At 46.6% G+C, this 26172-nt stretch overlaps 1 protein-coding gene across 1 annotated transcript in view; it reads right to left on the bottom strand.

Annotated features, from left to right (window-relative positions):
• LOC136620890 (sulfotransferase 6B1-like) overlaps nucleotides 1-26172 on the bottom strand; it is a 74052-nt gene that overhangs the window by 8155 nt on the left and 39725 nt on the right. Inside the window, exons 3-4 of the mRNA XM_066595942.1 lie at nucleotides 16313-16402; nucleotides 3444-3570 (exon numbers count right to left, since the gene is read on the bottom strand). Coding sequence (XP_066452039.1) covers nucleotides 3444-3570; nucleotides 16313-16402 — 217 coding nt within the window. The remainder of the gene's footprint in view (nucleotides 1-3443; nucleotides 3571-16312; nucleotides 16403-26172) is intronic.

The following is a 26172-nucleotide window of genomic DNA, read 5'->3' as shown; positions in this document are numbered from 1 at the left end:
TTCATTTTTTTCATTCTTGAACAGGCCCAGCTGCTAGAAAAATGTTATTGTAACAGTCTGGTTTGGGTTCGGAGCCTCTTGTTGCAACCAGGGCTGGCAGGTAGTGTAGCCAGGGGAGCAGCAATAGTAGTTAGAGGAGCAGGCAGGTAGTGGAGCTTGACTAAAGGCTGAGGGCTCAATAACCTCACAAGGAAGGAGGTACAATGCCAGGCTTGGCCAGAGTGGAGCCAATCAGGCAAACAGGAGAAGGAGAAGGGAACGAATACAGGATTCAGCAGCGAAGCTATCCAGAAAGGCTAAAGAGCTCAGCCGGAAGAGCTGCTGCGTGTAGCACAGGAACTTCTAGGTTTGAGTCCTGACAGTTATACTCATGATATGAACTTTTGAATATACTTAAATTCTGAAGGACTTGTTCACATTGCTGTTCCTAGTTTCCGTTGTATGTGCATATGCTGAATAGCCAAGGTGCCCGAAGTAACCTACTGACTATAATGGTGCAACACTATTTTTTATTTAACGGAATCTGTGATGCAGATATGCAGGAAACCTAGCAGGTCATTAATTGCAAATTTTGGCATATTGCCTTTGTTTTATCTTTCTACATCATATTGTTACATTCTTTATTACAAAATAGCTCATTCAGCATCCAGCTACTGTCCAAATTTTTTCAGAGGTTACCAATCTTGCTAGAGTTATGTTTTATGGTGGAGCTGCCCTGAATTTGGGTGCATTTCCTTATCCATTTAGTCATTGGCCACCTTCTGTGGAAAGACTTTAGCCCTCCTAAATAATAAAAAAAAGGTGGCAGGCTCTCATAAATCAACCCCTTAATGACGCGGCCCCTTTTTCTTTTTCCATTTTCGTTTTTTCCTCCCCCCTTCAAAAAAATCGTAACTCCTTTATTTATTCATTGACGTTGCTGTATTGAGGGCTTGTTTTTTGCGGGACGAGTTGTATTTTTCAATGGTGCTATTTAAAGTACCATATAATGTACTGAAAAACTTTTAAAAAATTCTAAGTGGAGTAAAATGAAAAAAAAAACAACATTTCGCTATCTTTTTTACTGTACAACTCTTTTTTTTTTTCCAAAGACATTTAATTTTTTTCAATTATTTTCTGCCATCATTTTGTGCGTGCAATAACTTTTTTCTTTTTCCGTCAATGTAGTTGAGCAAGGGCTCATTTTTTGTGTGATATCCTGTGGTTTCTGATAGTACCAATTTGGAATAAATACGACTTTTTGATCGCTTTTTGTTGCGTTTTTTCTGGGAGACAGGGTAACTAAAAAATGCATTTCTGGTGTTCTTTATTTTTTTTTCGGATGACGTTCACCGTGCTGGAAAAATAATGCACTACTTTGATAAACTTTTATAACTTTTTTTTTTTTTTTTACAATTAAAAAAACTTTATAGATTTTTTTTTTACTGCACTTTAAAGTCCCCCTGGGAGACTACAACCAGCAATGCTTCGATCGCTCCTGCAGTATGACGTACTGCTATAGCATTATGTCATACTGCTATTTAACAGGCAGTCTATCAAGCCACCCCATGGGCATGGTAGGCAGTCTGGTAAGGTAGTCCTGGGGCCTTTCAGAAGGCCCCTGGCTGCCATGACACCTGCACAGCTCCCCTTGTTCGGGGGATTTAAATGCTGCTGTCAGAATTGACAGCGGCATTTAAATGGATTATAGCTGCGATCATCTGAACGGTTGATAGCGGCTATTGCCCGCAGATGTCAGCTGTAACAAACAGCTGACACCCGCATTGTATGAAGAGAGGTTGCCCTGCAACCTCTTTTCATACATACCCTGCCGCTCCATGACGTACCTATATGTCATGGAGAGGGAAGGAGTTAATATCCCAGACTCTCAGAGATTAATCTTTTTTTTTCTCCTTGCTACCAAACCATTACTTAGGCATGTAAGAAAACTACTTTAGACTTCTCTCAGGTTAAGAGATACCTCAATAAGTACATGCTAAGGGCTTATTTACACAAGCGTATATCGGGTTTTCACGTCTGGCCAATATGCGCTTCCATCTAAACAGTTCCCCCCTTCCCTCTCCCTTACTGGCATTCTGCCTCTCTCCTCCAGTCCAGCGTTTGCAATGGCACGGGGTGGGACGGGGCGGAGCTAAGCTTCACTCTGTCCCGCCCACTCCCATTGCTGACTATGGACAAGGGGCAGGAAGGGGCGGAGCAGTTTGAAATGGCCCACTCCCATTGCAAACCGCTCGCAGGAGAGGAGAAAGACAGAGAGTCAGTAGGTTGGAGGGAAGGGGGGAGCTGCTTAGATTGAAGCATGTATCGGCCGGCCATGAAAACACCGGCTGATATACACTTGTGTAAATAAACCCTTAAGCGAGAAATGAATAACCATCCCAGCATGACAAACACCTGAGAGTCTGGGCCTCGTGTATTGATTACCCACTTAGTGACTGTCAATACGCCATTTTACAGTACTCACTAAAGGGCCTTAAACCTGCTAAAAGACCTAATGACAACCTGGCTCCTGCTCTAACAGCTGGGATCAGAGAAACCTCCGATCCGAGCAGTTTACTCCATTAGATGCTCTATGAAATAGCGGTTGTCATATCTAAGTGGTTTTAGAGGGGTGAGGCTCACTCTGTACTCCATTACCCCTCCTCCCCCCATGATGCATTTGCCGATGACCTGCTATGGCAGCCAGAGGCGTAACTATTAGGACTTGCCAAATACAGGAGCATACATCAAATTAAAAGGAAAGGAAATGCCTAGTGGCTAGCATTTTAGTGGGATTTTTCAGTACAAAAATATAATCTTAGGTACATTGTGTTTTGCACTTTTAACCCCTTCAGTGGCAGATTAATTATTACCATGTCATGCCTCACAGGGCAGGTTTTTTTTAAAATTAGTCAGCAATGCAATTTAATCTCGCAAGTATTTATTAAGGAATGCAACAATCACATTACAACATTTTTTGTAATGAAAGAATACATTATAACAATTTTGAGGGAAAAAAAAACACGGAAAATTTCAGATGACAACTCAGTGCTCTGCACATTTCAGCACTAGAACTGTTCATGAAAATCTTCCAGGGTTTAACTGCATGGTCAGTGCAGCAAGCCCTAGAGATTTTCTGGGCATGCCACTAAAGGGGTTAACCATGTGTATGTTGGTTCTTTTTCCCAACCCACCCTCCACCCTCGTTGCCTTGTACATACAGACTCCCCTCAGCTGGACTGATAAAAGCACTCCAGATAGAAGAATCTTCTGAACTTTCTAGTTTTGGAATGATCTACCTGACTATCACTCTTATGCCTCTTGTACTATACAATGTGCTATATATTTATTGATGGTCCTTGTTTTGTTGCTGTTATATGACACTTGTTGTAATATTGTTGTAAAAATGTACAAATTTACAAATCAAAACAATTCGTAAAAAAACGAAACTTCTAAAATTCTACCTTTTCCAGTCATGAAGTCTGGAAAAAAGTCATCCCAGGTGTCATAGTCGGGAAGTGCGGGATTGTTATTGTAGAAGTGGAAGAATGACACTGCTGTATCTTTAGGATTCCGAAACACCACCAGCATCTACAAGGCAGTAATGGAAACACAGATGAAAGGGTAATAAAACTTAAAAAAGCAAAACCTTTTCCTCTATTTATAATTTAAAAAATCAAAACAAAGGAAACCATGTTTGGTATTGCTGCGTCGATAAAAGTTTTATATATCAAAGTAACACATTATTTATCCAGAACATAGTAACATAACATAGTAACATAGTATGTTAGGCTGAATGAAGACAATGTCCATCTAGTTCAGCCTGTTTATGGTGAATATCATCTGGAAAAAAAATACACAATGCCAGAATTGTAGTTTTTTTTTGGTCCCCAGGAAAAATGTAATAAAAAAAGGTCAAAATGGTAAAAATAAAAACTACAGCAACAAAACGAGCCCCCACATTAATGCCTCAATGCAAAGATAAAAATGATATGGCTGTCAGAAGATAATTTTATGTTTTTCCAAAGGTTTTTTATTTTTTAAAAGTAGCACAGCGAAAAGAAAAAAACGTAAAATGTAAATTTGGTATCGTAGCAATAGTACTGAGCCATAGAATAACATGACATTATGGCCACTGTGTGTACATCATAAAAATAAGACCGCCAAAAGATAGAGGAATGTTTTTTTCCATTGCAATTGTTAAAAGTTTTTCAGTACATTAAATAGTACCATTGAAAAATACAACTCCTGCAAAAAGCAAGCCCCCAAACAGCTATGTCGATGGATAACTAAAAGAGTTATGATTGTTTGAAAGTGGGGAGGAAATAACAAAAATAAAAAATTGAAAAAGGGGCGGCCCTTAAGGGATTTAAGAGCTCTACTATAGCTTTTTATCATGTATGCTACTGAAATAATTTTTGAATCTTTTTTTTATGAAAGCTTGGGCTTTAATTTCTTTTGGTTGCTATAAAAATGTTTATTGTTTTTTGACATTTCTAAGACTTCTAATAAGTGAAAAGTAGATTAAGATATAATGTGACAAGATATAACGTGTAGTGACCCAGAGTTCGAGTGTATTACTTTTGGTCTTTGTCTCTTTCTTGTGTACTGTAGTTGTGTCTGTACATATGTACTGATGTCTGTACTGTGTGTCAAGTCAGCCTACATCAGTTGTGTGTAGTGTCTCTTGAACCTACTGAGTGTGTATGATGTGAGGAGTGAGTCAACTTCGGGGGAGGAGTTAGAGAGCGTTGTAGTCGGTGAGCGAAAGAGAGAGGCAGTGTGTCGTGGAGAAGAGGTGTGTGTGCATCTCAAGAGGAAAATGTGTAGGTGTTCGGGAGAAGGAAGCCATGTGTGGGGGAGGCAGAAATTCTGAGGTTCACCCAAGCCGTGTCTTGGGCCCGTCCCTGTGGCTATGGGGTGCCTCTCCTCCAGGGAGTGTAAGGATCAGATTCTGTACCCTTGGAGTCGACGATGCTGAGTGCATGAATTCACCATTCATTTACCGCAAATTGTGAGTACTAAGAAAGACTGTGTATATAAAAGGTTGAGATGGACTGTAATGGAACGAAGAAAGGATGCAACCGAGAAAGGAAGAGTGGTTTTGGTATGTACCCAACAAGTAATGGGAGTACCCCCGAAACTGTCCGACAGATAACTGAGACTGTGGATGTGCAAATGTTAAGCTAGGGAAGAGTGAGTTTTGAGGGAAGAATTCTTGGATAATATGTTTTTGCACTGTAATGCCTAAGACAGTTTAATGGAAACTGAAGTAAAGGAAAACCGTGTGCCTTCAGTTTAAAGTTAATGTTTGTGGACTTTGTTATTTCACTCGCAGGCGGCTGTGCTAAGTACTAGTCATTCCAATCAACCAATAAAAAGTAAACCATAGAGACAAGTGATAAGCTCCATGGTCAACTCCAAATGAAGTTCCTTCAACCCATCAAAATGTCATAGCCAGAGCCTAGCATAGGACCCTCTGCTACTCCGGTGGTTTGGTCTGACTCTAGTAAAAGACTACATACAAATCAGACAGGAAAATCATGGTTTAAACCATTGAAAGCCTTAAATACAGGGTCTGCTTCTTAGGCCTGGTTCACACGGGTGACACTTTGTAGCACCATTTTCGGTGTTGCAAAAAATAAGCCCTACATTTTCAGTGCTTGAAATATAAGCCCTACCCTGAAAATTAGCTGTAGCTATTGAAAAAAACAAACTACATTACCTAGACGTGCTGTCCGTGGCTCCGTTTCAGCTTCTCCCCGGGGTCCCCAGCACTGATCTTTTTCTTCTCTTTTGGCCAGGGATTGAAAATCCCTGCCTTCTGGAAGTGCTGCCTCTGATTGGCTGACGCTTAGCCAGTCACAGCCAGTGCTTGATAAACCAATTACAGCCATTCATCAAGTCCTGGCTCTGATTGGCTAAGCATCAGCCAATCACAACTAGTGCTTCCAGGAGTCAGGGATTTTTCATTTCCCGGCCAGAAGAATAGAAGAAGACAAGTGTCAGGGACCCGAGGAGAAAACACGGCCGGGCTGACAGCGCTTCTTAGGTAATGTATGTGTATTTTTCTATTTTTTTCTGCAGTTAGGGCTTAGGCTATGGCTTTGACAGTAGGATTTCCTACTGTGAACGTTGCTTCACACCACACAAAAATCGCGGAGAGGAACGGAGAGAAAGGCTCCATAGGGAAACATGGGCTACAAAACCTCATGAGTAGCGTGCATATTGCCGAACCCATTAAGTTTTTGTGTCAGGTTGTCGCATGCTACAAAACATCGTACATGTGAAGTAAACCAAAGGAAAGCATGGGGTTCACATAAATGCAATTTGTAGCCCGTGTGAATGAGGCCTTAAGGCACTGGCGTAACTATAGGGGATGCGGTTGCACCCAGGCCCAGGAGCCTTAGGGGGCCCGTAAGGCTTCTCTTCTTCATATAGGGAGCCCAATACTATGAATAAAGCATTAGAGTTGGGGGCCCTGCTACAGGTTTTGAATTGGGGCCCAGAAGCTTCAAGTTACGCCTCTGCCTTAAGGAGATGAGTTTGTTACACCCAAGCATGATATGACAGCACATGTGGTTGGTGCATGAAACGCCATAGTATGAAGATGCATGTTCCTCTGCATAGTGCTGTACAGGTTTCTGCATTTGGCTCTGCCGCGTATATGAGGCCAACAGGCAAAATCACATGCGCTACTTTTGTGTTTTTTTGCCACAATTTTGCTAAACTACAATGGCTATTGCATTGTTTTTACAATATTAATGTGCATACACCCTTAAGATGAGTGAATACTCCGTTTATTGCCTTTTTTTATTGCAGGTTGTCGGAGGTAACAACATGGACCTCAGACCTTGGCCCCAAACTAGACTTGCACTATAAAATTGTACTTAAACATTTACAGAGTACTTCATAATTAGTCACGATGATGTGATCTCATAGACTTATTAGTAATCATTAGAAGTTACCTTCAGAGTATTCACATGAGTTCTTGGTGACATTTTTTTCAGTGATTGCGGTATACTGACGAATGACCTGAGCACATGAATGCACCCTTAACCGCAGCAAACGAAACACACCCTCCACCAGAGCACACGAACGCACCCTGAATGGAACACATAAACGTACTCTCAATGAGAACACAGGAATGCATCCTCAATGGCAGCAAATGAACATACCCTTACCTGGAGCACATGAATGTACCTGCCACCTCAGCACACAAATGCACTCTCAAACTGGGCACATGAACATACCCCCAAACAAAGCACATGAACACATCCTTGACCAGAGCACACGAATGCACTCTTGACAGGAGCACATGAATGCACCCTTGATGGTAGCACATGACCGCATCCTCGACCAGAGAACAGGATGTCACCCTCGAAGGCAACACATGAACACAACCTTGACAGCAGAACAAGAGCGCACATGCTCGACGGGACCGAAGCACAGAAACTCACCTTTGATTGGGCACAGGAACTCACCCTCCACCAGTGCACATAAATGCACCCTTGACGAGTGCACATAAATGCACCTTCGACTGGTGCAAATGAAAGCACCCTTGACCGGAGCACAGGAATGCACCCTCGATAGAAGCACATGGACACATACTCAACCTGAACACATGAACTCACTCACGACCTGACCACACAAATGTACTTTCGACAAGAGCATACGAATGCACCCTCGACCGGGGTTCAGGTAAGCAACCTCATCCGCAGCACATGAACGCACCCTCAACTGAGGCACATGAACGCACCCTCAACAGGGGCACATGAACGCACTCTTGACAGGAACACATGAACTCACCCTCGAAAAGGGCACATGAAGTCACCCTCAACTGGGGCACATGAATGCACCCTCGACTGGGGCCACATAAACGCACCCTCGACCGGGTACATGAATTCACCCTCAGATGAGATACATAACAGTACTCTCGACTGGGACACATGAACACACCCTCGAGCAGGTCGCATGAATGCTCCCTTGACCAGAGCACACAATCACATGTATGCATCCTTGAGTAAAGCACATAAAGGCACCCTCAACCTAAACACATGAATGCACCCTTCGACCAGAGCAAATGAACGCACCCTTGACCTGAGCACACAAACGTACCGACCCGAACACACGAAAGCACCCTTGATTAGAGTACACAAACTCACCCTCATCCTGAGTACACAAACTCACCCTTAATCTGAGCACAAGAATGCACCCAGGAACAAAGCACACAATGACACCCTTGGCAGAAGCACATGAACACATCCTCGACTGGACCGAAACAGAAAATCACCCTCGACCTGAGTACATTAACGCACCCCCGACCGAAGCATAGTAACACACTCTCGACCAGGGCACACGATCACACCCTCCACCTGAGCACACAAATGAAACCTCAACCAGGGCACATGAATGCACCCTCGACCTAAACACAAGAAAGCATCCTTTGACCAGAGCACATGAACGCACCCTTGAACCAAGCACACAAACGCACCCTCGACTGGGGTACAGGAAAGCACACTCATCCACAGCACATGAAGGTACCCTCAACCGGGGCACATGAACGCACTCTTGACAGGAACACATGAATAAACCCTTGACTGTAACACATGAATAAACCCTCGACTGGAGCACATGAATGCACCCCAGACCAGAGCATACTATGACGCCACCAACGGAAGCAGATGAATGCACCCTCAAATAGAGCGCATGAACGCAACCCTGTCCGCAGAACATGAATGCAAATGATCGCAGAATATGGTCTCTCGACAGAACCAAAACACAGGACCTCACCCTTGACCAGGGCACATGATCACACCCTCAATCAGAGGACATGAATGCACCCTCGACTGAGGCACATAAACGCACCCTTGACAGAGCATACAAATGCATCCTTGACCAGAGCACACAAACACATCCTTGATCTGAGCACACAAACTCACCCTCAACCTGACCACACAAATGCAACCTTGACCAGAGCACACGAACGCACCCTCGACCGAAGCACTCGAATGCACCCTCAACCTGAGGACTCGAAAACACCCTCAATGGGGACACATGAACGCACCCTTAACCGGGGAACATGAACGCACCCCCAACCGGGGCACATGAACGCACCCCCAACCCTCGACCTGAGCATGAATTCACCCTTGACCGGGACATATGAACGCACCCTCGAGTGGGGCGAATAAACACACCCACGAGCAGGGCAGATGAATGCTCCCTTGACCAGAGCACACAATCACATGAATGCACCCTCGACTGGAGCACAGGATGGCACTATCGACCTAAACACACGAATGCACCCTTTGACCAGAGCAAATGAACACGGCCTCGACCTGACCACATGTATGCGCTCTTGACAGGAACACATGAATGAACTCTTGACCAGGGCACATGAACACACCCTCGACCAGGGCACCTGAACTCACTCTTGACTAGAACACATGAACAAACCCTCGACCTGAGCACACAATGACGCCATCAACGGTAGTACATAAATGCTCTCTTAACCAGAGCACATGAACGCAACCTTGACCGCAGAACATGAACACAAATGACCGCAGAACATTGGCCCTCGACCGAACCAAACCACAGGACCTTACCCTTGACCAGGTCACATATTCACACCTTCAATCAGAGGAGATGAATGCACCCTCGACTGAGGCACATGAACGCACCCTTGACAGAGCATACAAATGCATCCTCGACCGGAACACACAAACACATCCTTGATCTAAGCACACAAACTCACCCTCACCCTGACCACAAAAACGCAACCTTGACCAGAGCACAGGAATGCACACTCGATGGCAGCGCACGAATGCACCCTTGACCGAAGCACTCGAACGCACCTTCAACCTAAGTACTTAAAAACACCATTAACAACCGACCAGACCCAAGAGCAAAGGCACACACTTAATCGGGAGGCTAAAGATAAACCACGACATAGGGCCTAGTAGACGAGGAGGCTGGAAGGGGGAGAGAGGGGGGGGGGGGGGGGGAGGGGGAAGGAAAACAGGCAGCACACAAACAAATCAAATTTACACACATGGACAACCAACGTGGAACCACAAATGTTTATTCTATATGTTAAATGTTTATCTACAGTTGTTTTTCTATTTCTCATGTGAAGGTAAATTTATAACCTTAAGTTTGGATATGTCAGATCAAACTTTATTGTCAATTTGAAATCCTGATAAAATACCTTGAAACAAAAAACACCATCAACCTGGGCACATGAACGCACCCCCAAGCGGGGCACATGAATGCACCCTCAACCTGGGCACATGAACGATCCCTTGAGCGGGACATATGAACGCACCCTCGAGCAGGGCACATGAACGATCCCTTGACCAGAGGACAGAATCAAATAAATGCACCCTCGAATGGAGCACATGAAGGCACCATCGACCTAAACACACACATGCACCCTTTGACCAGAGCAAATGAACACGGCCTCGACCTGACCACATGTACGTGCTCTTGACAGGAACACATGAATGAACTCTCGACCAGGGCACATGAACGCACCCTTCACCGGGGCACAAGAACACACCCTCGACCGGGGCACCAGAACTCACTCTTGACAGGAACACATGAATGAACCCTTGACCAGAGCACACGATGACGTCACCAACGGCAGCACATGAATGGTCCCTCAACCAGAGCACGTGAACGCAACCTTGACCGCAGAACATAAACGCAAATGACTGCAGAACATAGTCCCTCAACCGAACCAAAACACAGGACCTCACCCTTAACCAGGGCACATGATCACACCCTCAATCAGAGGACATGAATGCACCCTCATCTGAGGCACATGAATGCACCCTTGACCAGAGCACACAAATGCATCCTCGACCGGAGCACACAAACGCAACCTTGACCAGAGCACAATAACGCACACTGGATGGCAGCACACGAACGCAATCTCGACTGGAGCACTCGAATGCACCCTCAACCGGGGTACATGAACGCACCCTCAACCGGGGTACATGAACGCACCCTCAACCGAGGCACAGGAACTCAACCTCATGCGCAGCACATGACGGCAACTTCGACTAGGGACACATAAATGTACATTCAACCAAGTGACACAAAAACACATCCTTGAGCAGGGTACATGAAGACTCCCTTGACCAGAGCACACAATCATATGAATGCACCCTTGACTGGAGAATATGAATGCACCCTCGTCCTAAACATGAATGCACCCTTCGACCAGACCAAATGACTGCACCCTCGACCCGAGCACACAAACTTAACTTTGACCAGAGCAGACGAACACACCCTCGACAGCAGCACTTAAAAGCACCCACAACCAGAGTACATGAATGCACCCTCAACCATAGCACATGAAAGCACCCTCAACCGAAGCACTGGAGCACAGGAACGCACCCTCAACAGGACTGGAGTAGAGGAACTCACCCTCCATTGGGGCACGTTGAGGGTGTAATTGTGTGCTCTGGTCAAGAGTGCGATCATGTGCTCAGGTTGAGGGAGCGTTCTTGTGCTCCGGATAAGGGCTCGTTCATGTACCACACTCGAGAGTGCGTTCATGTGCCTGCTCATGAATGCAAGCTTAAGCAGAGCACATGAGCACACCCTCCACTGGGGACATGAATGCACCCTCAACCGGAGCACTGGGGCACAGGAACGCACCCTTGACAAGAGCACACGAACACAACCTCGACAAATGCATGCGAATACACCTTCAACCTGAATACATGAACGCACCCTTAATTGGAGCACACAATTACACCCTCAACGGCAGTACATGAAAGCCCTCTCAATCAGAGCACATGAATGAATTCCCAACCGCAGCACATGAATGCACTCGACTGGAGCACTAGCGCACAGGACTCACCCTCGACTAGAGCACAGGAACACATCCTCGAATGGAGCACAGGAACGAATTTTCAACTGGGACTCAAGAACGCTCCCTCGAGTAGGGGAACAGGAGTGCATCCTTGAGCGGGCAACAGCAATGCTCCAATGACCATGGCACAGGAACGCACCCTCCTCTGCAGCACATGAACGCACTCTCGACCGGGACACATGAATGCATCTCACCCAAAGCACATCAATGCACCTTCAACTGCAGCACACAGACGCATGCTTGACCAGAGCATGCAATTACACTCTCGACGGCCGCACATAAAAACACCCTCAATCATAGCACATGAATGCACCCTCAACCGCAGCACAAGAATGCACCTTCAACCGTTCACCCTTGACCGGAGAACAGGACTCACCCTCAACCAGAGTACAGGGAGCACAGGAACGAATTCTCAACCGGGGCACAGGAACGCACCTTCGACCAGGGCACAGGAATGCCTCCTTGACCAAGGCACAGGAAAGCCCCCTCGACCGGGGCACAGGAACGCACCCTTGACAAGGACTCACGAAAGCACCCTGGTCCACAGTACATAAACGCACCCTCAACCAGGCACATAAACGCACCCTCGACTGGTGCACATGAACGCACCATTTACCAGGGCATATGAACGCACCCTCAACCGGGGCACATGAACGTGCCTCTGACCGGGGTGCATGAGCACACCCTCGACTAGAACACACGATCACACATGAATTCACCCTGCTTCTTCTACCGGAGCGCAGGAACGCACTCTTGACCGAGGGCACAGGAACACACCCTTGACCACAGCAGATGAACGTATCCTCAAGCGAGGCACATGAATGCACCCTCCACCAGGGCACATGAATGCACCCCCAACCGGAGCACAAAAACACACCCTCGACAAGAGCACATGATCACACCCTTGACAGCAGCACATGAACGCATCCTCAAAAACACACAAACACAGACCTTCGATAAGGGCACACAAACACACTCTCCATGATAGCACATGAATGCACCCTCGACCTGAGCACATGAATGCGCCCTCGACTGGAGCACAGCAACGCACCCTCGACCAGGGCAAGCTAACACAGCCTTAAATGGTAGTGCCGGGGAACAGTAATGCATCCTTCATTGCAGCACATGAATGAACCCTCAACCAGGGCAAATGAATGCACCCTCAACCAGAGCACATGAACGAACCCTCGACCAGAGCACACAATTACATCCTCGACGGCAGCACATGAACGCACCATAAACTGTAGCATACGAACACACCCTTGACCTGAGCACACGAATGCACCTTCAACCAGAGCACACAAACGCACCCTCGACCAGGGCACACAAACACACCCTCGAGGAGTGCACACGAACACAACCTCCATGGTAGCACATGAACACACCCTCAACCAGAGCACATGAACTCACCTTTACCCGGAGCATAGGAACGTACACTCGACCAGAGCACCGTAGCACAGGAATGCACCCTCGACCAGAGGACAGGAATATGTGGCACGTCAGAATATTTGGTGTATGACTTTAAATGACCGCTACTCGTGATTGCGTAGGGAATGATGGTAACAGATGTTGTTACGCCAGTTCATAGCCAAGGCTGAGCCCGCTATGAACAAAGTTTTTGTGAGGGAACTTCGTGATATTGGGGGTTGTAGTTCCTTTCCTTGGAGGGAGGTGTAGTATTAAATGCTTTCTTTTCTTATTACAATTCTTCTTTCTATACCCTTCTTCTTCATACGGCCTTTCTATATATTTCTATATTGTATTACACTACACCTTTCCTTCTCACGACATTATTTACTCACTCCTACTCTTACTTCATCTTCCTCCCCTTCATCTCCAAACTACTAGAATGCCTAGTTTATGCTTGCTTCATAAGCAATCTCTCAGAAAACTCTGTTTTTGACTCTCTACAGTCCGGCTTCCGCCCCATACACTTGACAGAAACCGCCCTGACTAAAGTGTCAAATGACCTCCTGACTGCCAAATCGAGGGGCGACTACTCCCTACTGATTCTCCTCGACCTCTCTGCAGCATTCAACACTTTCGACCACAAACATCTGCTCACTATGCTTTGCTCCATTGGACTAAAGGACACTGCTCTCTCCTGCTTCTCCTCCTACCTATCTGACCACTCCTTCAGTGTCTGCTTTGCTGGCTCTACCTCCCCTCCTCTTACCCTTGCTGTTGGGGTCCCCCAGGGCTCGGTCCTCGGCCCCCTACTGTTCTCCATCTATACAGCCCCCATTGGACAGACCATCAGGAGATTTGCTTTCCAGTACCATCTCAATGCTGATGATACCCAGCTATACACCTCCTCCCGGGACATCACAGCAACATTCCTCCAGAACGCCACCAACTGTCTGTCTGCTGTCTCTAACACTATGTCCTTTCTCTACCTAAAACTGAGCCTCTCAAAAACTGACCTACTGGTGTTCCCGCCCTCTACTAATTGACCTCATCTTGACATCTCAATATCAGTGTGTGGTACCACCATAACTCCGAGACAGCACGCTCCCTGCCTTGGGGTCATATTTGACTCTGATCTCTCCACCCCCTACATCCAATCTTTCACCTGAGCCTGTCAGTTGAACCTCAAGAACATCGCTAGAATCTGCCCTTTTCTCACCGTTGAGACGCTAAAAACGCTCACTGTTGCCCTCATCCACTCTTGGCTTGATTGTTGCAACTCGCTGCTGATAGGCCTCCCCTGCTCCAGGCTCTACCCTCTCCAATCCATCCTGAATGCGGCAGCCAGGCTCATCTTCCTGTCCAGCCGCTACTCGGATGCCTCTGCCCTGTGCAAGTAACTGCACTGACTGCCTGTCAAATACAGAATACAATTTAAACTCACTACCCTCATCCACAAAGTGCTCCACAGCACCGCCCCACCCTACATTGCTTCCCTCATCTCAATTCACCACCCAGCCTGCGCTCTCCGCTCTGCTAATGAAATCAGACTGAGTGCCCCTATAATTCGAACCTCTCATTCCCGCCTCCAAGACTTCTCCAGAGCAGCACCTGTCCTCTGGAACGCGCTACCAAAAAATATCCTGGCATTCACTGACACACTAAACTTCAGGCGTGCTCTAAAAACGCACCTCTTCAGGGAGCCATACCATATTCCCTAAACTAAACCCCTCAGTACTCCGCCTGATTAGATGCTCCCTGTCCCACAGACTGCAATCCCTGCTAGCCATAATCAAGTGGCACCTGCAGTCATCTTGATTCCGCCACTATATGGCCTGACCATTGTCTGTGTGTATAGCATCCCTCACTCTCCACCTCGCCATACCGTGCACATCTCCTGCCCTTTACCTTCTGTATCACCCCATTATCTGTAGTATGTAAGCTCGTTAGAGCAGGACCCTCACCCCTACTGTTTTCATCAATTGATTACTTCATATAACCGTTGTCTTGTGTTATTTCCCTTGTATTGTAAGCGCTGCGGAACATGTTGGCGCTATATAAATAAAGATTATTATTATTATTTGATGGTCACTCTTTCCTCTCTCACTCCTTACTGACTGATTTTTTTTATTGGCAAACTTTCAATTGTCATCCTATGCGGGGCTTTTCTTGTTTTCTACCAATCACTGGATTCCTCTCACAATCACCTCACTGTCTGCCAGCCAAACCCTAGGCTGTTGCCATACAACAAAATGGCCAATGGGGAGCTGGGTGACGGATAGCCAAGGGGAATGGAGTGGTTGTCATGCAGATTGTGATTAACCGTTTCTTCTCCAAGCAACAAAATCCTATATCATAAATGCATAAAAACAGACTTACATGAAATATTATGTAGCACCCACTCTGGACACTACAAAGGCATCCTCAATTGGAGCACATGAACACACTCTAAACCGTAGCACATGAACACACCCTCAACCAGAGCACAGGAACATACCCTCAACTGAAGCACAGAAACGCATCCTCGACCACAGCAGGTGAACACACCCTCGAGTGGGGCACATAAATGCACCCTAAACAAGGGCACATGAATGCACCCTCCACCACGGCACATGAACGCACCCCAAACTCGAGCATAGCAATTTAACCTTGACCAGAGCACATTAACACACCCTCAACCAGAGCACCGGAGCCACAGGAACACACCCTTGACTGCAGCACATGAACGAACCCTCCACCAGAGCACATGAACGCATCTTGACCAGAACACAAGTACGCTCTCCTAAACCAGAGCATATAAACACACCCTCAACTGGGGCACATGGAGGCACCCTTGACTGAACCACATGAACGTACCCCTGACCAAAGCATATGAACGTACCCCTGACTGGAACACATGCATTCTCACTAAGCATCACTTTATGTTTTGAGTGCAGAGCATTTTGCAATTTACAGGGATTCTCTCACACACTTTTACAATGCGTTTATGACAAATCTATGTACACACGGATAATACAGTTCTAGGAGATCAGAGACGAGGCTCACCTTTACTTTCTTGTCAAAAAATGACTGCGGTATGTTGTGGTAATGCAGGTGCGTTGCTAATATTCTTGGGGAAGATACTGTATTTTCCTTCTGAAAAATAAACCATTTAACTGATGTTACACAGAAGATGGAAAATAAAGCAGTTTAAAAGAGATGTCTAGCTTTGAACCACTGATGACCTCCCTCAGGACAGGATATCAATGTTGGATTCCAGAAGAAAGAAAGCATGGAGCAACTCTTGATAAGGATGTTAACCAAATGGTAGAAGTAGTTTTTGAGATATTTAATAGGGTGCTGCGAGGCCACATATGGTCATCGTAGGTGACGGGGCATCAACATGCTATCGTGAAAAGGGAAAAAATAATGTAACATAAGCGCAACCCCTGTAGTGTAAAGCACATTCAGACGTGGGTATTGACCCAATTCTTCTTTACTGATTTAATTAATTGATTAACAGCCAGCACATATAATGCATTTTGGGGACACAGCCCCTTCCCCAGAAATGGCTGGATACAGTACTGATATTATTAGTATTTATTTAGTACACAGATGGAGTGCTGGAGTGTATACTTTTATTATAGTCAGCGCCAGCATTATTATAACCAGTGCTAGTATAGAACACTGGGCAGGGCAGGGGATCCCCTTGTCAGAATTTTATTACACTATAAGGTTTGCACCTATGGGCCATTATTTTTTTTCCTGTTATCAATAGTTGATTGGGCAGGGTTTTTTGCCTGGGACCTGCGCCGATTAGTTTTCATGGTAAAGCAGAGCACTCTGTACACTTTACAACCACTCTGGTTGATGGATTTTCTCTCTTCACTGACATATATGGGGCATGGGAAGTGAGAGTTTATGCTTTATACCCATAACACTATATCTCCAAACCTTTTAGAGAGTCAAAGAGAGATACTTTTGTTTTTTTGTGTAAAAGTTCCATGCTTTATGCATATCTATATGTTTGATTAGTTTTCAATTCAATGTAAGCCCCCCAAAATACAGGATATAGAAATATTTAAGATCTAAACTGCACCATATGATATACAAATTGAGGTCTAATATACAGTTAGGAACTTTATAGATAACTTATAAAGTTCATAGATGCAAATCTATTTCCCAAGTCAAAAAGAGGGACATTTAAAGGGGTTGTTCCACAATTGCAAGGTAACCCCCTATTCACGAGCTATCCACAGAATAACTTGCTGATCAATAAGACCCCAGCTGATCTCAAGAACAGGACTCCCATGTCCGACCTTCTTGTCATTGCGGGAGTTGCTTCATTCATTATAATGGGGCTGACAGAAATCCTTGAGCGGTACCCACTTGGGTATCTCCGCAGTCCTTCTGAAAGGGCTGGTATACTTGTACAACTAGCACTCAATTCAGTCTCCTCCTTATTGTGGAAGGTTCATTAACCCCACAGTGAGGACGGGGAACATGCGAGTCTCATTTTTGAGATTGGCGAGGGTCTCAGCTATGCTTACTGCACCCCCCCCCCCCCCACACACACTGAGAAAGAACTGGATGGAGCGCTGGTCATGCAAGCTCTGGCACTCAATTCATTTTCAATGCAAGTGCTGGAGATAGCCAAGTGGCTTTCGTTAGCCCCCATTAAATGAATAGAGTGCCAACTACACATACTTGACCAGCACTCCATTCATTCTGATGTCACTGCGAGTGGAGAAGTGACCCCACAATGATATATAAAGGGGGACACGAATCCTCCATCCTCAAGATTGGTGGCGGTTTTAGGGGTGAGACCCCCATGATCAGCTAGTTATCCCATATGCTGTGGATAGAGGATAACTTGCAAATGTGGTACAACCCCTTTTAGAGGCAAAGAGGGACTTGGGGGGGTTTGCTAGTACTGCCATCTAAATTTGTGTACTGGAGCAGAGGATAGTGGGAGATTGTTCCTTCGCTAGACAGCTTGCAGGGTGCATGAAGGGAACTGAATAGCACAGTTGACATGGTGTTCATACTAGGAAAGTGAGTGCACTGTGCAGCTACCTATATCACACAACCCTAAGGGTGGACACCCACTGGCATTTTTTTCTCCACTGCGCTGCGAGAGTAAGGTTAAAGTCTCACAGCGCAGTGCGAGAAAAAGAGCCGGCATCATGCCGGCATATCACCAGTCTGCTCAATGGGGCCAGCGGCAGCAGCGCTAGCCCCATTGAAAAGAGATGCAGAATGCCGGGGACTTCTGCCACAGCTGTGACAGCTGTCACAGCTGTGGCAGAAGTCCCCGGAATTCTATCCCATTGCTTTCAATGGGATCGGCACTGCTGCCGATCCCATTGAAAGCTATGGGTTCTGCCAAGCCCCGCAGTAAGATTATCGGGGAAGGGATTGAAATATGAGCCCTTCTCCGATAATCCGCAAAAAGTGTGTAAAAATTTTTTTTTTAATTTACTCACCTCTCCGGCGCTCAGACGTGTCTTCCTGGTGACTCCCCTGCACTGCTATGAATGAATAGCTAAGGGCTATGTGTCATTGGCTGAGCGCTCAGCCAATAGCTAAGCAGTAGCTGCTATTGGCTGAGCCCTCAGCCAATCTGCACAGCCCTTTCAGGAGGCTGGGATTATTAAAGAGCTGAAAGAGCTTAAAGGGGTTGTCCCGCGCCGAAACGGGTTTTTTTTTTTTTCAATAGCCCCCCCGTTCGGCGAGAGACAAACCCGATGCAGGGGTTTAAAAAAAAAAAAAACGGATAGTACTTACCCGAATCCCCGCGCTCCGGTGACTTCTTACTTACCTTGCGAAGATGGCCGCCGGGATCTTCACCCTCGGTGGACCGCAGGTCTTCTGTGCGGTCCATTGCCGATTCCAGCCTCCTGATTGGCTGGAATCGGCACACGTGACGGGGCGGAGCTACGAGGAGCAGCTCTCTGGCACGAGCGGCCCCATTCAGAAGGGAGAAGACCGGACTTCGCAAGCGCGTCTAATCGGGCGATTAGACGCTGAAAATTAGACGGCACCATGGAGACGAGGACGCTAGCAACGGAACAGGTAAGTGAATAACTTCTGTATGGCTCATAATTAATGCACAATGTACATTACAAAGTGCATTAATATGGCCATACAGAAGTGTATAGCCGAACTTTGTTTCGCGGGACAACCCCTTTAATAGCAGTGCAGGGGAGCCACCAGGAGAACGCGTCTGAGTGCTGGAGAGGTGAGTAAATTTAGTAAAAATCTTTTACACACCTTTTGCTGATTATCAGGGAAGGGCTTATATTTCAAATCCTTACTGGATAATCATTCTGTGGGGCTTGACAAAGCAGTGCTTTCAATGGGATCGGCAGCAGTGCTGATCCCATTGAAAGCAATGGGATAGAATACCGCGGACTTCTGACACAGCTGTGACAGCTGTCACAGCTGTGGCAGAGGATTCCTTCATCCCCGAGGTCTCCGCGGGGATGAAGGAAACTCCAGCCACAGCTGTCACAGCTGTGGCAGAAGTCCGCGGCATTCTCCCTATGTTTTCAATGGGGCTAGCGCTGCTGCCGCTGGCCCCATTGAAACCACTAGCGATATGCCAGTTCTATACCGGCGTCTTTCTTGTGCTGCGAGGCGAGAGTTTTCTTGTGCTCTCGCAGCACAAGAAAGAAAATATCGCTAGTGGGTGTCCACCCTAAGGCCTCTTAATTACGAGCGTTATTTCACATCTAAGTAAGCCATGCAATACAATCGTGACCATCAGAACCAATAGTTTCGTATGTATTAATTCAGACAAACAACTTTTTGGTGTGTAAAAATATCGGACCGAAAAATATAGCACTCAAGCTTGTGATTTCAGTGATCTAAATTCCACACTGCCAAAAAATATAGGTCTTGCCCTGTCTTTGGGCCGCACAACGCAGGAGTCTATGGGAGCCATAAGAAAAAGGGAGAGGGGAGTTTAGCAGCGGCTAGCGCTGCTAAACACTGACAGGTGCCTTTAGTTGAGGCATTTAAAAGTGATTACTTGTAGTTCTGCTTACTGAGGGACTTCGGGGCTGTGGGCAATTTCCCTGCAGCCAATTGTGTGAATAGATGTAAAAATTGCAAATAATAGCCGCGATGAATTTGCAGCTTTTCTTTATTCATGCAATTTTCAGCAGAGCTGGTCACGATTTTCTTGCGCGGCTAACTTAGCCACGAAATAATATTAATGTGAATGCAGCATCCAAGGAGTGGGCCTAGGAGACAGTTTGGGCCTTGTCACGGTGGCTCTACCATCTCCCACCCGGAGGGTAACCAGCGATACGTCCACAGGCCGAGGATAGGTTAATAAACGGGAAACCCAATAATGGATTACCTCAGTCCCTTATGTCATGCGTAACGCCACCATTTTTTCTGCTGCGGGGCAACTCCTGAATGGCGGAGTAAACTCACCCTTGCGCGGCCCCGTGTGAGGAATTCCTAGTTGTAAAAGTAAATCCACCCACACACGGGGTTCTTTTATGACACAGCCTCTGAAAACGGACAGGTGGCTGGTCACTTTTCTTGAAGTATTTGGAGTACAACTTTGAAAAGCACGCCAGCAGGAGAACAGTGTAAAAACATCGAAGTGATGTGACAGGGAGGACACATGGGTGTACAGGAGAAAGTACAGTCTCATTATCTGTAGGTCCTGATCCCAGCAACACGTTCTCTTCTCTCGAACACTCTACTGGTCAACACTCACATTTTGTAAAACCTGGTGGTTCCTCTCTCTCACTCCTAGTACAGGAAGGGTCCTCCCATATCTCCTGGGTACGGCAGTCCCAGGGCAGGCGGTAGACCCCTTTCCGCTGCTTCCATTCTGGGCCATACAGGCTAAAGGTGCCTGTGTGATCCTCTTGCGGAACTTTTCTCCTCTCCCTTGCAAGCCCAGAACAGAACAACTAACTTCCTTCGCACACAGCTTGCAAACAGATATATTAAGCATCATTACGTGACAGACAAAAAGAACAGGGCCGGAACGTGCCCAAGAAGGGGCACATAAGTGTAGGCCCTGCATGACAGGGTTGGCAGGGAGACAGGGAGGCATAGTGAGGGTTAATAGTTAGGTGTGGTAGGGGGAGTAGTCAGGTGACACGGTAGTGAGGGATTGGAGGAGCTGTAAGGGGGGTTGGGGGTTAGGAAGAGATAAAAGGGGTTAAATTGGGTGGGAGCACCATATTTTTCAAGTACTCGGAGAGTGAGAGTGGAATAGGTGCTAGTGCTTGGAGTGTCAGGAGCAGTTTTTTGAAGCGGTAGTCCAGTGGGAGCGGAGCGGTAGTAGCGGCAGTGCGAGCGGAACGACTTTGGGAGAGACTTACTTACCGGGATGGCGTCAGTGGAGGAAGTGTTAGCAATCCTGAGGACAGCGGTGGAGCATCACCCCCCCCCCCCCCCGGATGGCTACAGACAGAGGTAGCAGGAGCGGCTAGCGGGGAGCCGGCGGCAGGCAGAGCAGAGGGACTGCAAGTGCAACGCGCCCGCAGGGCCCGACCTCCGGCAAAATTGATAGCCAAGGAGGCGGAGCCTAGGAGCCAGCGCAGGATGAGATCAATTCGGAGAAGCGTGACAAGCACAGCAAGGGAGTCTTTTCCGGTACCAGTTGGATGATTTGGCAACAGACGCAGCACGGACGGAGGAGAGACGACCGGATCCGCAGTAGACGGCTGATGGGATCACAGCGCCCATGCGGCCTGGTGAGCATGATATTTTGTTACACTCGTCTAACATTGATGATGCTAATGTTGCTAGGGTGGGAGATGGTTATGTAGCTAGGGGGAGTGGGGAAGGTCCGGTGGCCGAACATCAAGAGGGAGATATCCATTCATTATTGGGTAATATGCGAGAGATGTTGGGTCGTTGTAAGCAGGGATTGGGTTTGGGTAGTCAGGCATCGGCATCACCAGTGGCGGCATGGTTGGCGGCAGGTACAGACAGACGTTTGCAGGATAGGGGAACTTTATTGGGGAGTGAATGGGTGACAGCTGGGTCTGGGGTGTCTGGGTTGACTGTAGGAATACAGATGGAAAGGGATGGAGAGGTGATTTGCTTAGACGACAAGGCAAGAGGGGAGGTGTACGTATGTTTTGAGGGGACGTTAGGGGCCCATTTAAAAAAGGATGCCAGGGAAAAAATCTGGAAGGATGAGTACGTAGAGATTTTTTCCCTTTTGCCATTAGAAAAGTTTAACTTGGATAAGGGAAAGAGGACCGAATCCAAGAAGGAAGAGGAGGAAAAGAAGTGATGGAGGTTAATTCAACAGAATTTTCAAAATTGTCTGCAAGCTTTTGCTATTTTGGCCAGTTGTTCGTGTTTGTTTTGCTATTTGGATGCGATAGGGGAGGCGTACCACACGTATGGTGGGCAGACTTGGCTTCGCTACGACGAACAGTTTCATCAGCGAAAGGCGGTAAGGCCTAGTATAAGATGGGATCACAAAGATATAGGGCTATGGTTAAAAGTGATGGCCCCGACACGGTACGGGCATCCTTTTCAGGGAGGAGCCGGCGCTGCCGGCTAAGGGAGTGGTGGAGGAACGGGGCAACAGGCAGGACAATATAGTGTTAAGAAGCCAGGCGTATGCTGGCTATTTAACGAGGGAAAATGCAAGTTTGGAGCAACATGCAGATTTGAGCATGTCTGCTCAGTGTGAGACTGGGTTTCTCACGGAGCAGCGCGTTGCTTTAAGAGAGATAAGGGAAAAAGCGGAGGTGGTAATGGAAAAAGGGATGACGCCAGTGAGGCTTCAAAAGATGGTCCCTTATCTAAATAGTTACGTGGACCGGGAAAAAAGTTTATTGTTGTTTAACAGTTTTAGGGATGGTTTTAGAATATCTCCTCTGAGGCATCAAATCCATTTTTCGTTAAAAAAACTTGAAGTCAGCCTTACAGCATGGGGAGGTAGTTAGGAAAAAGTTGCATAAGGAGGTGTGGTTAGGAAGAATGGTGGGCCCATTTTCTTCTCCACCTTGGAGAGACTTGATTGTTTCACCGCTGGGGGTGGTGCTCAAGAAAGAGCAGAATACGTTTCGGCTATGTCAACATTTATCATATTCAAAAGAGGCATCAGTCAATGACGGTATTGGCTTGGCTTGGCTTGGTAGTTTACACTTCATTTGACACAGAGTTAAAATTGGATGCGTAAATATGGTCAGGGAGCGTTGTTAGCAAAGACCGATATTGAATCAGCTTTTCGACTATTGCCGGTTCATCCGGTGAGTTGCAGGTTGTTGGGGTGTTTTTGGAACAGGTGGTATTATGTTGACAGATTCTTGCCCATGGGCTGTTCAATTTCCTGTGCATATTTTGAGGCATTTAGCTCTTTTCTAGAATGGGTGTTTTGCGACGTGGCGGGAGTGCGTTCCGTCATCCATTACTTGGATGATTCTGTATGCGTTGATGCGGCAAGGTCGCCTATGTGCGGCTCCTTATTAGCTACGGTTCAATAGGTGGCAAATCAATTTGGCGTACCATTAGCTCCTGAGAAAACATAAGGGCCAACGACATGTTTGAGCTTCTTGGGAATCATGATTGATACCGAGGCAATGGAATTCAGGCTACGGCAGGATAAGTTATCATCACTAAGGCAGGATCTGCGGAAGGCGAGGGCAGAAAATTGCATTGCAGTTAGGAAAATTAAATTTTGCCTGTTGAATTATGCCCATGGGTAGAATTTTTTGTTGGAAGCTGGCACAGGCGACGGCAGGTGTAAAGGAACCTCATCACTTTATAAGGGTTACGAAATGTTTGAAGGCCGATTTGGATGTTTGGTTGTCGTTTTTAGATAAATACAATGGGACGTCCATGGTGATGGAGGAGGGGGTTGATAGTGTGGAATGTGAGTTGTTTACTGATGCAGCAGGGAGTGCAGGTTTTGGGGCATTTTTTAAAGGACAGTGGTGTGCAGAAGCGTGGCGGGGGATTGGGTGATAGCTGGTTTGACCAGGAATTTAAGTTTGCTGGAATTGTTCCCAATTGTGGCGGTAGCAAGTTGGGGAGATTGGTTCAGGAACAAGAAAGTAAGATTTTATTGTGATAACATGGGAGTCGTGCAGACCATTAACGTGGGGTCAGCGCATTCACTGCCAGTCATTAATTTGTTACACCATTTAGTATTGTTATGGTTAACTTTGAATGCATGGGTGGTAGCAGTGCATGTCCTGGGGGGTAAAAAATTCCATAGCTGACTCACTCTCTCGCTTTCAGTGGGAGCGTTTTCAGACACTGGTGCCAGAGGCGGACGTGGAAGGACAAGCATGCCCTCCAGAACTTTGGCAGCTGGTCGATGATCGGTGGAGCACCTAATTCAGGGGTTGCTGGCGGCCGGCACTTGGAAGACCTGCGAGGCAGCTTGAAGCAAATAAGAGCACTGGATTGATAAGATTGGGAAGGTATACTCGGATAAGGATAGGGTAGGGGAGTTGTTATGGTTGTTGAGCGAAGCTTATAGTGAGAATTGGTCAGTGGCAAAGGTTGAAAGAGTGATGGCGGGTTTGGCTTTTGGTTTGAAATTTCGGGGTATGCAGGATATAACAAAAAATTTTATTATAGGTCAGGCTTTAAAAGGTTTTAAGAAGGAAAAAAGAGTGAAGGATAGGAGGAGGCCGATTTCGTTTGCAATTTTGGAACAATTGGGTAAAGTATTGGAGAAGGTTTGCCTGCATATCATGGAGGTTGTTCTATTTTAAGCGGTTTTCTCTTTTGCTTTCTTTGGTGCTTTTCGCATTGGTGAATTGGTGTCACCCAGTAGGACAATAGGGGGGGGATTGGAGAGGTCAGATATCACGGTACAAAACGATAGGATAGAGATATGGCTAAAGCGGTCTAAGACAGATCAGCTTGGGAGGGGAAAAAAGATTATACTAGGGAGAGTGACGGGTGCTGGAATGTGCCCGGTAAAGTGTCTGAGCAACTTCATGGAAAAATTACCGGGTAGCAGAGGCTCATTTTTTTGACATGGAGATGGATCTTTTTTTATGGAAGTTTCAGTTTGGGGCAGTTTTAAATAAAGCGTTACGGATGTTGGGCCTTGAAAATGCTGGGTACTCCTCGCATTCATTTAGAATAGGTGCAGCAACAGAGGAATTTGAGTGGGGATTGAGCCCTGTAGTAGTGCAAAAAATTGGGCGATGGAAATCAAACCGGTATCGGCTGTACGTGCGACCTGAAGGATGGTTTGGAAGCATAAAAAAAACAAAACATATAGGTTAGAGTTGTTTTCCGGGGTTTTTGTGTTTTGACAGGTAATGGACCAGCGTTGGTGTGGATTCTAGGAGACTCCTTTGTTTTTTGGGCAGCAGAGCGGGCGAACATTAGACCGGATAGAAGACAGCTGGGCATTTCAAGGAGAGAGGCTATTATTCGGTGTATGGGTATGCGGGGTATGATGTGGGGTAGGGTATTGCCTGAAATTACCTCATATGCAGAGCTCGATAGGGCTCGGGATATATTAGTTCTGCACGCGGGGGGTAATGACCTTGAAGGGCGACCAGCAAGGGAAGTAAGGAGGGATATTCAGCACGACTTTCTGAGACTGCGCAGATTGTTTCCGGCCATGATAATTGTTTGGTCGGAGATGCTACCCAGAAAGTCGTGGAGGATGGCTAGATCGGTTGAAAAAATTTATAAAGATAGGATGAAAATTAATCAGCATATTTCTGCTTTTGTGGTTCGGAATGGGGGTATAAAAGTGAGACACGAGAGTCTGGAGGGCGGAGAAGGGAGCTATTGGTTGCAAGATGGGGTGCATTTACATGACGTGGCACGGACATGGGGTCCTTAGGAATTCAGGAAGGTATACAAAAGAGCATTATTATTGTGGGGAGCGGCACAGACTTAGGGAGTAAGTTGTGCTGGCTGTGGTGGGTGGGTGGTCCTTGGAGGGGGGGTTTATATTG

The sequence above is a fragment of the Eleutherodactylus coqui genome, chromosome 3 (assembly GCF_035609145.1).
Source record: "Eleutherodactylus coqui strain aEleCoq1 chromosome 3, aEleCoq1.hap1, whole genome shotgun sequence".
Classification (NCBI taxonomy): Eukaryota; Metazoa; Chordata; class Amphibia; order Anura; family Eleutherodactylidae; genus Eleutherodactylus; species Eleutherodactylus coqui.
The sequence above is the reverse complement of the archived record's forward strand: the minus strand, read 5'-3'. Positions and strand labels throughout refer to the sequence as shown.